The sequence below is a fragment of the Trematomus bernacchii genome, unplaced genomic scaffold (assembly GCF_902827165.1).
Source record: "Trematomus bernacchii unplaced genomic scaffold, fTreBer1.1, whole genome shotgun sequence".
In the NCBI taxonomy this organism is placed as follows: domain Eukaryota; kingdom Metazoa; phylum Chordata; class Actinopteri; order Perciformes; family Nototheniidae; genus Trematomus; species Trematomus bernacchii.
This window is the reverse complement of record NW_022987720.1, coordinates 349,330-365,378: the sequence shown is the minus strand read 5'-3', so window position 1 is coordinate 365,378 and position 16,049 is coordinate 349,330. Positions and strand designations below refer to the sequence as shown.

General features: G+C 39.9%; 1 protein-coding gene across 1 annotated transcript; it reads left to right on the top strand.

Annotated features, from left to right (window-relative positions):
- The first annotated feature begins 9,119 nt into the window (after nt 1-9,119).
- Nucleotides 9,120-14,583, top strand: LOC117492731 (terminal nucleotidyltransferase 5A-like). Its single transcript, XM_034143118.1, has 2 exons — nt 9,120-10,159; nt 11,206-14,583. Exons 1-2 carry the CDS (start codon nt 9,740-9,742, stop codon nt 12,019-12,021), a joined length of 1,236 nt encoding a protein of 411 aa, XP_033999009.1. The 5' UTR covers nt 9,120-9,739; the 3' UTR covers nt 12,022-14,583.
- Nucleotides 14,584-16,049: the final 1,466 nt, after the last annotated feature.

Below are 16,049 nucleotides of genomic sequence, written 5' to 3'. Positions count from 1 at the left end.
TGATGGTTGTGCCCTAGATACCTTAATTGCTGAATTTCCTTATCTATTAATTTGCTGAAAACCAAACACCTGTGTGCGGTAGATACCAAAGGATGCTTTAGATATTCAGGAATAAAACCCCTAATTTGGAGTAATTTTTGATTATTTTGCAAGGTTTCAAATTGTTCCACCAAGTCAAGTCATTTTATTTTTGCTTAAAATGCAAAGAAATGAACAAAAAAACATGAATATACAGAGCTTGCCTTGTGGTTCCACCTTTAAATCAATTTGACTAATGGACATCAAAAATACCCTTTCCAACCAAACAACTTGTGTTTCCATCCACATATCAAAAGTACAATAAAAAGTAAAAAGAAATTATGAGGAAAAACGGTCAAAGAAAGAACAAAAATCCATGTAATTTACACTGATGATGCAGATACTTGAAAGGTGGCAGGTCGAGACGGAGACTAATGAAGTAAAATAACACGCAGCTGTTGATTTCAATCTGACTTTTTCCTTCCCTGAACACGTCAACATGGGACACTGAGTTGCATTTAAATCAGCTGCTGGAACAGAAAGTAAGATATTGGTCCAACTAAACAACACAGCAGGGTCATCTACTAATTATTTATGAGAGATGAAATTCCCTCTGGTGTAATTCTTGCCATTTCTTAACCACCAAACACATGCAAAAACTCCAACACACACACACAGACACACTTCTCTATGACCGCAATCGACCTTAAACTTTGAGTCCGTTCCTCTGCTCCAAACAGGAAGGAATCTGATTATAAACACACAGCAATTATTTACGAGACAACATAGAATCCAGTCCAATAAATACTTTGGAAAACAGAGTCCAGAAAGAGTTGATCAAGTTCAAAGAATCACTGAAAACTGTTGAGGGTCCCTTGGCTGTGTCACATTTTGGTAAATATTTAAATGTTACCATTACATATTTAAAAACTTCTTATTTAATAATCACAATTACAATAGAGGGTCCAAACTAATTTAAAAAAACACACACGTGGAAATGAACAATGATGGTAACTTGCAGTATGAGAAAACACAGTCTGCCAACACACATGCTATTATCTCATGCCACGGCTGTTTACCTGCATTCAAGCGAGCTCACTGATTGGTCTACTCGGACTACGGAAACCACAGCACTTCTGATATGAAAACTGGCTTTTTCATTCATATGCAGATATGGGATTATACATAACATGATAGCTAAATTGACACAACATTTCTATCAGAGCATCGTGTATTAAACCAAGATCTTTTGAAAATATGATGGCTGCACACAAATTTAAACACACTTTTGGTTGTTTACATGAAGTTACTCTTTCTGAAAATGTAAAGTATACATATTTAAGCTAATGTGACATTGTGGTTCAGAGATATGTTACCCTTCTGCAGCGGACATATCAGGTTGTTTACAAGTGTGAACGATAAATATAAAACAGGAACTGAATTTAAAGAATGAATATCACTTAAATGCTAGTTGTATTTTTAGACTTATCATTTATTATCTTGTGTCGCTCAAAAAGAGCAAGATCAGGCGCCATAGATTCACAAATATATATAGCTTTATTGTGCAGCAAACTTTAAATTGACTGTACTGAAAAATATTCTTGAAGATTGCCGGGTATATACTTCAGAAGAGCGGATGATTGACACGAATGTAATTGTAACACATGAAGCCGAAAATAGGTTAGCATGCAATATAAATTATTTGTTTTTGAACATGCTTTAAATCCCAAGTGTTCTTAATGTTGCTTTAAACACAGTATTCACTAATTAAATAAATACTTTTCTGATAAAATATCAAGTGCAGGCAGGAGTTTTAAGCTATCTTTCAAAAGAAAACATGGTCTAGTTTGAGAAGTAGGCCATAGAAGGGAAGCAGTCTCATGTGAGTGAAATAGAGAAATCTGTGTTTGGCTTGGCATATGAGGCGGGGACTCGTTCCTCTGGGGCTTCAGTTAGCAATTTGACTTCAGACTCCCATCATCTATCCACCTCTTCTTTTAATGTTTTGTTTATGCTTCCCCACCCCCTCATTCTTCCCCACCCTTCCCTGAACTCATCGTGTAGTCTTCACTTCCCTCTCTCTTCTGTCTCTTCATTCAAGACCTCAATTATACACCAGAGACTATTTTTATCGTTTAATCTTTCATTCACTTTCCTCTTACCCTCCAATCCCCCGCCACTGTTCTGCATGGTGGGAGAGAGACAAGAACACCTTACCCTAAATCACTATTCACCGAGGTCATACTCTCAGAGACGTCCAGACAGAAGAGCAGAGGAGTTGAGCTCCACCCTAAACCTTCAATCATGAAAGAGCAAAGAGCCAAATGACTGGCCTCGGTGCAAAATGACTGCCACATCACCTGCAGCTGCAGCTCGTACAGGGCTGGGATTTCCTTCAAGATCTTACCAATCAGATCATCTTTGTTCCTTTGGAGCCGAAAACATCTCCTAAAAACCCAACCTGATCTATGCAGCGGTGGAAGAAGAACTCAGATCTTGTAAATAAAAGTGCAGCCTTCATTTTCTTATGAAGTAAAGTACAAAGTATTTACATCAAATCAAACAAAAATAAACTAAAACTAAAAAGGTCCTGCATATTGGCAATTTTTAGAATAATATTTGATATAATTATTGAGGGATTAATATGTTTAGCATGTTCATTTAGCTAATGAAGCTAACTGTAATGAGTTATTTCTTAATAAAGCATCACAATTCATTAGTTGATTTATATTTTGTCATAATAATCTGAACTCGAAAAGTAACATTTAACTTATGGTGTCAAATAAATGCAGAGTAATAAAAGGTACAATATGTGCTTCCATATTGTAGTAGAAGTGTAAAGTACTGTAGCATAAAATTGAATTTATTTAGAAAAGTACATGTACCTCAAAATTGTACTTAAGAACAGTACTCAAATGTACTGAGTTACTTTGCACCACTGACCCCATAAGCTGAATGTCACCAGCAGGGTGTGACTGCACATGTGTGGGTTTGCTGTGCTTTTACTTTCTGTGCCATTTCAACAAATGGTGTAACCGAGGCCACTAAGGATGGGAGCTAACAAGTTGCAGATGCAGAAGCGCAATAAATATGTTATCTTTCTCACCGTTTACATGAGCACATGCAGGAGATACAGATCGTCAGATGGTAATTGGTCTATAAAAATGTGCACACACAATCTTGGCCAACAGCTCAAACGCATTTGTTCCTACTTTTGCAACGCCATTAATCATTCTGATTCAAAACTAAACTGAGCCTGAGCATTCCTTCCGCAATCATTTGAGTCATCCGTCCCACAGGCGAGGAACAGAAAAGGCTCAGCACTGTTGTCGTGGCTACTGCTGACACAAGTCTCCCAAAATAAACAGCAGAAGAGAATACACATGTTGAAATACTGAGGTTAAACCATGCATGAAACCTAGAAGACCCAACGTTTGTTCACAGTAGATACCTGCAATATCTCAAATGTGAGCATTATTCTAAACCTGGGGGTCCGAACCCCAAATGGAAGTCATAAAAGCTTCATGAGGGGTCTCAAGGTGTATTTTTGGGCGGTGGATATCTCAGGATTTCATCCATTTCTATTATTTATAATGTTTGGATTATTGTTGAGATATCGTAAGATTTACATTTGAAAAAGATCAGATAAAAGGCATGGTGAAGAACTAAACACAGGCTGCTATATGTCCACAGAGCCGTAGCAGATAAAATAGCCAAGAGCTAAATAAAAAGAGCCAAGTGTAAGGTAAAATACAATTCTAAATTTGGTGAGCCTATTTGTGAAAAATACACACAGAAAATTGTATTGAAAAGTTATTCAAACTTATCTCTGATTCAATAGTCATTGGGGACTAAACACTGGACTAAAAAAAAAACTAAATCTGCTCACCCCTCTTCTCTCGGCACATAAGATACACATGTGAAGAAAGATGGAGATGCTTTGAATGATTGATGGCTGATTTGGTTTATGTTCTCATACATTTCACTGGTTCATCCAACTCCTTCAGATTTTAATACCAGAATCACAATACACCACATTAAAGGATAAGATGACCTAACTTGGCTCTTGGATGACACTGTTTACTCAACACAGCTGTACAAATACATGTGTTAACGTTTCAGTGCAGGCTGCAGTGTGGGAAAGAGAGGAAAGATTTATTCTAAAATAAATAGTATGAAAAGAGCGACACCTAGTGAGATATCAGAGGACGTGTTCACAGAGTCACACATCTCATGTTAGTTCGCTACAACATGGGTTGCCTGCTAAAATCCAGCAGATGGCACCATAGTTCTTTCATGCTGCGGGACCGTCGAGATTTACAGTATGAGGGGTTTTCCAGCTTCTCCATGAAACTAGAAGAAAATGTCGGTAAATTGTTAATCTGTTATTACAATGTACTTTTTTATTAGATACAATTATTCTAATAACTTGTCATTTTATTTCTGAGACTGCTCAGTAACCTGGTGAAGAATCAGACAGAAGTAACTTACAACCAGCACCCTTACATTTTAATTGTGCAACATTTAGATCTAACAAATCCTTACACCAAGCCTGACAAAGAAAAAAATTAGCACAATTAAAATTGCTTGGAATCTTTCATTCAAAGTATGGACCTTTTGTCGAATTCCTGCCTTAGGTTGATATTTGAATCCAACAACTACAGTATCAACGTTTTTAAATGTGTGTATGCTACCACCTGAACATTTGATTCCACTTATTCCTTTAGGAATTTGTGACAAATACCTACAAAACTGAATGTATGAATGCATTAAGAGTAGATCTTGACATAGGAACCCTTTTTGAAACATCATGCAAGGAAGAAATATTAAAAAAATGGCACAATAATTTAAAACAGGAGCATTTGGGCCTTGGAGTTCAGGGGCCCACATTGATGGCTAGTTATCCAGCCTTGAATACAAACCAATTGTAACCAGTTCAACTCAAGACTGATGTCTCCCTGTTTTTGTTCCAATATTTATTTTTTAATGAATCAATAAATATCTGAGACGGGCAGAAATGAATGCTCCTGATTTTTCGTGCTTTCCTATCCTGTCAATAATCCCTGGACCGCTCAGGTTCAATTTGTAACCACTTGTGGGTGCTATACCTCTAGTTTAGTGCCCATAAAACTCATTTAAGGTCACAGCTGAGGGCCAGGAGTCATCCATATTGTGTCTGTGCATGTGTCTGTTCACATGGGCCAGAGATCAGCGCAGATATCAATGTGGTCTTGACATCTCCAGCTACCGCATCAAACAGGAAGCTGAGTCACAGATAGAGCCATTTGCTTCCTGTTGATCTTGTCACAGCAGTTTGCTGCCTTAAGTCATGACTGGTCAAGAACGCAGAACAGTCTTATACCAAAATGGGGAAACAAATTGGCAGAGAGGCTGTATGTATCTCTGCGGCTTCTTTAAAATACTGAGTTCAGTTCACACAGTGTTTTTCTACACATAATATATGCTCTGGGATCATTAAATTGTAAACAACTTGTAAACCTTAGGAGTGCTAAGACTTTTATAAACATTTTCTCATGGACAATATGTGTGTTTTGTTTTGAGCAACACACATCTGTGAATGAATGCATTGTCTGAAAATGATCATATGCGTTTTTTATTGGTGAGAAAGAACATTTTGCAGATGTTAAATTTAACAATGTGAACATTTGCAAAACTGTGTGTGTTCCTTTATGTTTTGGTGAAGAAAAGTGATATGGAAAGCCACCATCTTCACTGCCCTTTTTTTAAACATGATATTCTCACAGTGTAAATGTGCCATTAACATACTCCCACACGGAGCACTTTGGAGCGCTGCAGCATGGCTTACAGCGCAGAGCACGTCAGAGAATCTCATTAGAGGCTGTGGAAGAGTTTAGTGGGGGCTTACACTACTACTCAGCAAAGGGCTCTTACTGAGGTCAGGGTTAAAACTGATTGGAAATAGGCCTAATGTTAAGGTTCGTCCTGCATGAAGTGTCATTAGCTAAATTAGCTACTGCTTTACATGGGCTGAACATGTTAAGTTTCTTGCATAGTACAGTAGGAGGAACAGGAAGGTCTGTAGCAGATTCATTTTTACTGCAAAAGTGCAAGTGTATCAACTTCAATACTTCAAATCGCAATATCATTTTTCGTGTACCGCAACCTTGAATCACAATACCGATCCCTCCTGTAGGCCTACCTCTCTTAAATAATTAAGCTGTTAATAATACATTCTTAATAATGCACTTTGCTGATCCTTTCCATCTCAAATATATCATGATTAAATGAAATTGTAAAATAATTTAGAATGCAAATTGTGCCACCATTTAGAATAACAAAATAATTATAATTCTAGTGGGAAATAACTGTGAGTTTGCAGGTTCTCAGTTTCAGATGATTATGCACAAATGAAAAGGTAGAAATAAATATGATGTTCTGTATCACATGCTAATAGATCAACCTAAATCCTACAAAATGGTCCTTTAAGGTGAAGCAGATATATATCTAGTTATGCAAACATCAATTAATCTGTGCTAACAGGTTGAAACAAACAGTAACCCAGGTCCAGTCTGTCAGCTGACCAACAGGTGTTGCTAACTAGCCACTTTATTAGCAGAACTTCTCACTGTTTATGCAATCTGGCTCAACTTTAACAGCAAAAACTATTTTTCAACAATGCACTGAACGACCCATTTGACATAAAATAGGTAGCAAAAATGTAACCAGCTAACATTAGCATCTTCACAAACTAGCTAACCACTAGCTGCTCTTTACAGCTAGCTACCTCGCTAATCTCTTCTAGCATTCACTCAAGTAAACTGAGGTTAGCTAGGTTTGTACGTCTGATCATGATATTTGATTTAGGTCTGATTTTTTTTTACTGAATGTTATTTTGAAACACGTCCCTGTTAGCAACTTCGTACACAATCACCAGGGTTTGAATTCAATATTAAGTGGAAAAGTGGAAGTGTAGGAAATGTGGGGGTGGTTTTATTATTTTTTAGCCCTTAAAAATGGATACTGTTACCCTCTACCGATATTAACAAAAGCTGATCATATTCCCTTTTATGAATTGTACTCCCAAGTCTGCTACTTTAGAACAAATAAAGACGTTTTTGCTAATTGGCCTAAGGAAGAGTGCATTCAGTCAATATGGCCTCAAAAACTGATAGTTTTCCCTTCTAATTGAAATCCAGACCAAAGAATAAAAATAGTTGACGGTGTTAAGGAGTGAGAGGGGAAAAGGAAGCAGCAAGAGAGTAGAGGCCATTCAGCTAACGGGCTCACTGTAATCTCATGATGAACTTCTACGTGTGAGAATGAAAGAAAAGTGGATGGAAAAGAGGCTCAGCTAAAAAAGAAGAACAGTGGGATGGGATAGGACACAGGGAAGGAATGATGTGGTCAGAAGGGAGGTGGCCATAGATCAAGTGGTGAGTTAACTAAGTGTACACAACACTTTCAACAAACTTAATTTAATTGACTATCCTGTGTACGTGCATAAAGAGGGATGTAGGCACATTCAGCTCATTCACAAAAACTAACACGCACGCAATTGTTTCCATACTTGGCAATTGCTTTGGCAGCCAAACAAGGGGTCTGTCTGAAATCCCCTTGCTAATCCTCTAATTTCGTCAGAAATGAGAAAATCAAGGTGTCATCCACTTGACAGGTCAGAGGTCAGGTAAGGAGAAGATTCACGGTAAGCATCCCCAGCAGTAAGCCTGACATTGAGCCCCTTGGTGAATGGGGAAAGTTCCGTGACACTTACAACTCAGTCAATCTGTTGACACAAAATGTACTCTGTACCGTGGCATGAATAAAGTTTTAGGTTCAACATTGAACTTATTGTCATTTTAATTTGTCTTTACAGTATGTGACATTTGATTAACACAAACTTAGTAATGTCAGAAGAAAAAAAAACACTCCAATTACCTGAAAAAGTAAAAGCCTTTAACAAGTCAGAGTACATTTGACCTGTAGGCCATATTTGTACATAATAGTGTTTCATTTGATATCTCGGTATTAATTGCTGGAATGCTTGATGAATAAAGTGCTATCAGATTCAGTTTTATCCAGACAAATACACACACGAAACAACAGTATGTCAAAGTAATTTTGCAGAAATAAATCTAAAGGTTGCTTATTAAAAACAAGCTTCCATTGATGTGTTATGGTCTGATGCACAGAGAATGCAGTGATAATACTTTTAAGCTAAGGGGCATAAGCATTGAATTATATGTATATGCATGTGTTTCAATGCATGCGTTTCTATGCATGCCTGTGTGTAAATGTGTGTGTCACAGCACATACAGGGTAATCTGCGGTAAGCTGGTTTATGGGCTCGTCTGCAGTGACGCAAGCCTTGCACTGATAGATTCTTAATGACAACTAAACCTGCATGGCCTATACCCTATACTGACAGACTGTCTACATCCTAAACATCAGGGGAGTTCATTGCACACATGCACCGAATACAGACCTTTTTTACATTTATTTATAAATGTATATTACATTGGATATATACTGTATACAAGTAATGTACCTGTAAAAGTGTGTAGTAGTCCCGGATTGATGCACATAAATGTATGCAGGGCCAAATGATAGTGGGTTAAAAAAAAAAGACCTAGGGGAATGTGGCTGTATGTACATCCCCCTTCCTCACCTGTGAATGATCACTTAAGGAAATGTCATATAATAGTGAAATCATTTACAGTAATTGTAATTAGTCAGCAGCTTGAGCAACCCTTTCTGTTTACTGGCCATTATTGTACCAGGTTAAAGTTTATTCCAGACATCAAATATTGGGCATCTATTGGTAAATTAAGCTGATATCTAAGCACGTTTATCATTCCTGCAATGATCAAACGTAACAATTTGGAACAGAGAGTGGAGCACCCATATTGATGGTTAGTTTGGAGAGGATGGAGTGTCGATACATCGATACATAGTGGGTCTCATTTGTTGGTGTAGTAACGCCCATTCTCCAGACACGCCTCCCTGTGCTTGCAGCAACTCAAAGTATGGGAAGCGGCTGCGGCTATTAGTAGGTGTGGGCTGTCAATCAAACCGCCCCGCCCCAACGCCTCTCAGACGGGAAGCGCTCTGTTCACAACTTCTCCTGCAGCTGTGGAGTGGGACCTCGGTGACACACCACACAGTACCAACGAGCAAGATACGGGCAAAATGTGAAGGGAAACTGCCATACACCACTTTCTGAAAGTGGGTGTGCAGTGGGAAAGTGTAGCAGTCCTTAAACGAGTGCGTAAAGTTGTTGTTAGGCAGCAGAGGCGCGCACTACTCCGTGCGTAAAAGTGAGTCAAAGGGGGTAAAGTAAAACTTCTGCGGTGGAAGAAACGTTTTCATGTTTGCAATGGATGCGTTTGTGTGCCTTTGGGACGAAATGAGAAGCTGACACTGAGAAGAAGAATTGTTCAAACTTTTGCAGTTGATGTTTTTAGAGTTTGGCGACCGAACCGGAGCGGAGCGCGCAGTGTAGCAGCAGATGCTGGACAGTGACTAAGCCTTACGGCTGGGAAGCTAATACATTGAATGTGTCTGGACTGCAGACTTTATGTAAGAAGTAGGACAAGAAGTTAGGACACCGTCTAGTTATTTCCGCCACGCGCAGAGACGATTTTTCATCCAGAATCTTGATGTTATGATACTCATTAGCTCCCAAAGCTCCAGCAGGAGTTAGTGGCAAGTTTCTACATCATTCTGTCTACCTCTTCTCAACATGAACGAAAGTGTTGATAGTGTTGACAGCTGCTCGGATGGGGAGAGCATCAACCTCAGTGTGCTCAATTGGGAGCAAGTGCAGCGGCTGGACACCATCCTCACCAGCTCCATCCCCATCCACGGCCGCTGGAGCTTCCCTACTCTGGAGGTGAAGCCCCGGGATATCGTCAAGGTGGTCCGGAGCCGCATGGAGGAGAAGCGGATCCATGTCCGGGAGGTGCGGCTGAACGGTTCTGCGGCCAGCTACGTCTTGCACGAGGACAGCGGTCTGGGCTGGAAAGATTTGGACTTAATATTCTGCGCCGACCTGAAATCAGAGATGGAGTTTCAGATAGTGAAAGATATTGTGCTGGACTCTCTTCTGGACTTCCTGCCCGAGGGGGTGAATAAAGAAAAGATCACACCAGTGACATTAAAGGTAGTAGGCCTATATTTAACATATATGTAGATCATATGATTGTCAAACCTGACAGAATATGCACATCATTATATCATTTCCTTTCCCATGTATTTACACAGTAAACACTGCTGCAGTCACGTGCATTTTATTTTTGTAAATGCACTTAAATGTACTGTAAATAAATCGTACACAAAAAAGATTTAGATCTGACCTGAATACATGCAATCTGCACGGATACATAAGCCCTGAAATAGTAAAAAGGTCTGTTTCCAATTCAAAGAGGATTCTGTCTAATCCAATTGTAGTTGGATCCACATTAATAAGTCTGGCCTCAGTTACCTGGATACTGAGGACTGACCCAGCTACTAATGGCCCACTAACAGATGTGATAAGCAAAACATCATTACTAACAGACCAAATCCAAGATTTCTATCTACTGCAAATAGCATTAATGTCCTATTGTTGAAGCCTGATCAAAGTAATCCTGTTTTTTTTTTACATGTTTTATTCAGAGGATCTCAATGTAACACTCACAGTGCTTAAACACCACCATGGGTACATGTGTGAAGTTTAGAAGAATAAGAAAAGCATGTTTATGTTGATGCACTAACACCATATTACACCAGCTGCAAAAGGAGGAAAAAAAGAGATAAACACAGGGAAAGAAGTAGGCCTGTGTGATGGAAAAAAGAAAATCTGACATTCATCATTGTGGCCTTTAATTTGCTTTGATTATATTGGAGTAGTCTTCAGGACTTGAATATAGACAAACACATTAACAAATGTTTTGAAGTTTGTTATGCACTGTTGCCCATAAAGTTGGAATAACATATCTTTTGACCTCTTGTAAATAGGAATAAAACGAGGAATGTGTATTATATATTGATAATTATGCATTTGCTCTCATTCAGGATGATATGGCAGTTAAATCTATCTTTGTGTACCAATTAACTCCAACAATGTTTTTTGGTGTCTTGACTTCAGTTTTCAGTCACTGTCTACAAACTTTGATGCATTATTTAGTCTGTAAAAACTCCTAACAATTCCCTTGTGCCTTGTTTTAGGAGGCCTATGTGCAAAAGATGGTGAAAGTGTGCAATGACTCGGACCGCTGGAGTCTCATCTCCCTCTCCAACAACCGTGGCAAGAACGTGGAGCTCAAATTTGTGGACTCTCTTCGACGGCAGTTTGAGTTCAGCGTGGACTCCTTCCAGATCCGCCTGGACTCACTTCTCCTTTTCTACGAGTGCTCGGAGCACCCCATGGCTGCCACTTTCCACCCTACAATCCTCGGGGAGAGCGTCTACGGCGACTTCCCCACTGCCCTCGATCACCTGCGCAAGCGCCTCATCTGCACCAGGAGCCCAGAGGAGATTCGAGGCGGGGGTCTGCTGAAGTACTGCCACTTGCTGGTGCGGGGTTTCCGCGCAGCCTCTGAACCTGAGATGAAACTGCTGCAGCGCTACATGTGCTCGCGCTTCTTCATAGACTTTCCTGATGTCAGCGAGCAAAGAAGGAAGCTGGAGTCCTATCTGCAGAACCACTTTGTGGACCTGGAGGACAGGAAGTACGACTATCTGGCCACGCTGTACGAAGTGGTGCAGGAGAGCACGGTGTGTCTGATGGGCCATGAGAGGCGCCAGACGCTCAGCCTAATATCGTCGCTGGCGTTGCGCGTCCTAGCCGAGCAGAACGCCATCCCAAACGCCGCCAACGTCACCTGCTTCTACCAGCCGGCTCCTTATGTGTCAGACGGCAACTTCAGCAACTATTACGTAGCGCAGGTTCAGCCCATGTACCACTGTCCTCCCTCGCCTTCCCACCAGTACATTCCTCCTCAGCACCATCCCATGTACGCCACCTGGTTGCCGTGTAACTAAACTTTGGAACTTTTGGAACCAACTCCTTAAAAAGGGATGCATTTTAATCTGCTCCTTGAGATTAGAAATTGAGGGAAATGAGAAAAGGACATGGGACATAATTAGACAGATAAAAAAAAGGGAATAAAGGAAGCAGGGGAAATGAGGACAAGGAACTTGGATCGAGGCAGTGGGTCAGAGAAAGGCTTTTCCTTGGGTCAAGGTGCCACAGTAGGAGAAGCTGAGCACACAGGGAGGGATGCCAACGAGAGAGAGGCTGACCCATCACATTTAGGGTTCTCTCATCAGCGCTATGGTTGACTTGGCAAACAAGAGTTTTGTAAGAATGTTGCGACTGACAGGAACTTGCACATTCTCTTCATATTATAACCAAAACAGACTTGCATACAGCTGCGGAGAGTGGCTTAGGACACACGTGATGCGCTTGTATCGAGTTATGGTCAGACAAGAGGTGACACTGTTCCTATGACACTCCTTTTCACAGACAATGCAAAAAAAAAGAGGAACTGGATACTGTTTACTGACTTTGATTCCCATCTAAATACTGAAACAAAAAAAAACAACGAAGCAATGCATGTTTTCTTTAAGTGCCTAGATCAAGCCTAAAGGGAAGAGATGTCTTTATGAGTCTTTATCGTAGAGAGCTGTTGAGTCATTGATTTCCGAGGTGATGAATGTACTGTGGAATGGAGAGTTTACCTATGCTGAGTAAGGTCTCTAACGGTTTTGCAATCATTTCTGACAATGTTTAGTTCTGCCCTTATCCGCAGCCCTGCTTGACGAACTCACATCCTGATTACCAAAGAGGAAGTAGCAACATAATCTCATCATCTTTAGAGAGAGGGGGTAGGTGGTGATTGCATCAAAATTCTTATGAGAGTAAAATAGATGATCAATGTTAAGAGAAATGTACAGAGAAAGAGGTTTGGCGCTGAGAGAGCAAACTAGAGAGAAAGCTTTTATCTGCAGTTTTATTGAAATGCAAAATTAGAGGGAAGGTGGAACGCTTGATTTCCAAAAAGCAATTTATCACAGAATGGCTACTTAAATAATTTCTGGCCATGAATATTTTCAAAATGCATCTTCATTTCATGTGGTCTATACTAAAATGCATTTGAGACATGTTTGATTGAAAACTGAAACATAGAACTCGAACTTACTTAAAGGTGCCCTGTGGAGTTTCCATGTAAACAAACAAAAGTTATGTTGACATTCTGACTCACCAAAGTGTTGCACACTATTTCTTCCTCAAACATTTGCAAAGCCAATTTGGATAATTGTTTTCTTTGCATTGGTCACATCCATGTTTGCTTCTTCTTAACTGCGTCTAAAGCAGGATTTGGTCTCAGTGGAAGAGTGTGACATTGATAACAGGATATCACACACATGTATCCTTGTGTGCTTGAATTAAGATTTTCCAAAAAAGGACCTACTGGTAAAAACATTTGTCCATAGTGCTACTAATGGTCAGAAGGTCCACAGGGTACCATTGACTTAAAAAGAAAATGTTACACACAAAAAAGGGCAGCATTTTGTATGAAATCATTCTGAAACAGGGACAACCATTTATTTTAAATTACACTGGAAAGTTTAAATACAGTTATTTTATTCATTTTATATATTGTTCTTATCGAATATATAACTCAACTATTTTTTACATCTTTTGTATGCCGTATGAAGATGATTTTGACATGTTGTATGCACTGTAAAAACATGTTTTCCTTCCTTGTGTGAGAGAGAAAGAGAACATCTGCAGCACAAAACAAACTGTATGTTTGTCAGAGGGGTGGAGGTTGGATTGTGTGTGCAAGGATGTAGCAGCAGAGCAACTCCTGAGAGAAGTGGAGTAAAAGCAAACTACTGGTAGAGTCAGAGGCCCAGCAGAAGAGGAACAATGTAGAAAATGTGCTGCACGAAGCCTGAAAATTGATTAAAGCACAGTGAATATTGGCCAATGTACATTTCAGCTTGTTTTGATTGTTTGAGATGTGTGGAAATTGGGCTGTATGTTCAGATACAAGCTGTCAAAAATATTCTTACTCCTTAGCATGGAAAAGCACCAAACAATGGGGAGCAATGCAAAAAGTGTGTAGTTCAGATGAGGACCATCACAAAGATATTTGAAGGGCTATAAGACATGTATTTGATATATTGATGAAAATAACTGGTGTAACTCTTTTGCTTTGCAAGTGCGTATTCTCTCAAACATGTCAGATCTCCTATTTTTCTATCGATTTTTGTACAGTTTATATTTGGCTGATGTAGCTGGCAGATCCAAAGCTGTGTCGTTGAGTACTTTGTGGTGTATGCAAATGTGTGGGTTTTTTTGGCTGATGAAGAGCAGAACAGGATGAGACGGCGGCTATGCTGAGATGCAGATTTAGCTTAAGTTTGTTACATGTGTGCTCCGAGCTGTTTTACATGGGTTTCTGTTGCTTTAAAGAGATTGTTACACTGTTTTACGTGTTTTTAAACTGCCGCCCTTTGTGGACAGGAAAATAATGATCTGATAAGTGTGTTCAAGTTGATCAACTTGAGAATTAAAAGCAAAAAAACATCAGACAAGAGTTGTACAGTTCGGTTTTTGACTCGGAAACAGTACCTGCTACAATAACAATTTGAATTAAATGAGCAGGCCCTCGCGTCTATGCGCCTGTCGGGGAGGGCAGCCGGTCGTCGCGGCGTCTCGAAGGAAAACTTTTTAGCACATCGCAATTTTAAAAAAAAGTATAGGCCACGCCCACGTTCGTCATTCGTTGCGACACTTTGAATTACAGTTCATACTCACCCCCAGAGTATGTCAAAAAAAAGAAAATTATTTTGTCCATCCGTCCTTGAGTTATACATTTGTGGTGTTTTTGGCACCCCCTATAGTCCAAAATGAAAATGCTTTAGTGTGCCTATTCCCCAAGACAGACTGAACCTATCCACCAACATCTGTGATATTTGGATACATTGTTGATGAGTTATGAGCATTTCTTTCTAAGCCCCGCCTTTTTGCAAATACGTTTTGATTAATGGCGGCCATATTTATCGACTGAACATGCTCATTTCCTAGGGTAATGTGTGTGACCCTCCACCAATGCTGTATATTAAGTTTGGTGTCGAAAAACAAAAAATTGAAATTTAAGTGAATATTTCACTGTTTTGAACATTATGCTAATAAAAAACAAATCAAAGTAGGCGGAGCTTAGAGGTTCAAAAGGACCAAATGTAGAGCAGGTCCTCTTGAACCTCTAAGCTCCGCCTACTTTGATTACAGATAAGTAGCTCTGGCATTTAAGTGTTGTGCCAAGGTTTTACAGACAGAGCAAAAGTCTTCTTCAGGTCAACGTCCCAAATTGCCCGCACAATCCTGACGGGCACCACAGCTGCTGCCAGTGAAAGCTAAACTTAACGGGTTCCCCTCCAAGAGACGTCACAACGAGCGTCAACCGCCGTCATGGCAGCGCTTGCAGACTTCATCAGCTGTAAGTGTATTTGTAACACAGGTAAGCAGGTAAATGTCAACCGTATGCACAGACCTCAGTACCAGCAGAGCCTTGGTGTCCAGAGACACATGGTAACTGATTGAGTAGATTTGTTTCAGGTCTGCATTACTCTAATGCCCACAGGCCTCTGCCTCCAGATGTCACTTTCCCTGCTGTCATTGAGAAAGGATATTTTCCTAGACTCTTTCATTTCTTTTTCAATCTGCCGCCTGTCTGTCTGTTTGTAATCCTTTCTCTTTCTTCTTTATTTTCAGCTTCTACATCATTTCTTTGAATACCATGCTTTCGAAAATCTGCTACATGCAAGTCTAGTATAGTGTCATCTTTTCTTTCCCTTTTGATTTGTTTTCCTCACTCATTTCCTATATCTTTGTCTGCATGTTCTTCTTGGCGATTTTAAGCAGAGATGAGCTATACAAAAGGAGAACAGGACCAATGTTATCCGCTGTTAAGAGGGAGAGAGTAGACGCTAAATATAGGCCCCCCTCTCGGCCACTGTAAGGACATTAGCCCATCTGCAGAAAGCTGATTAGCCTC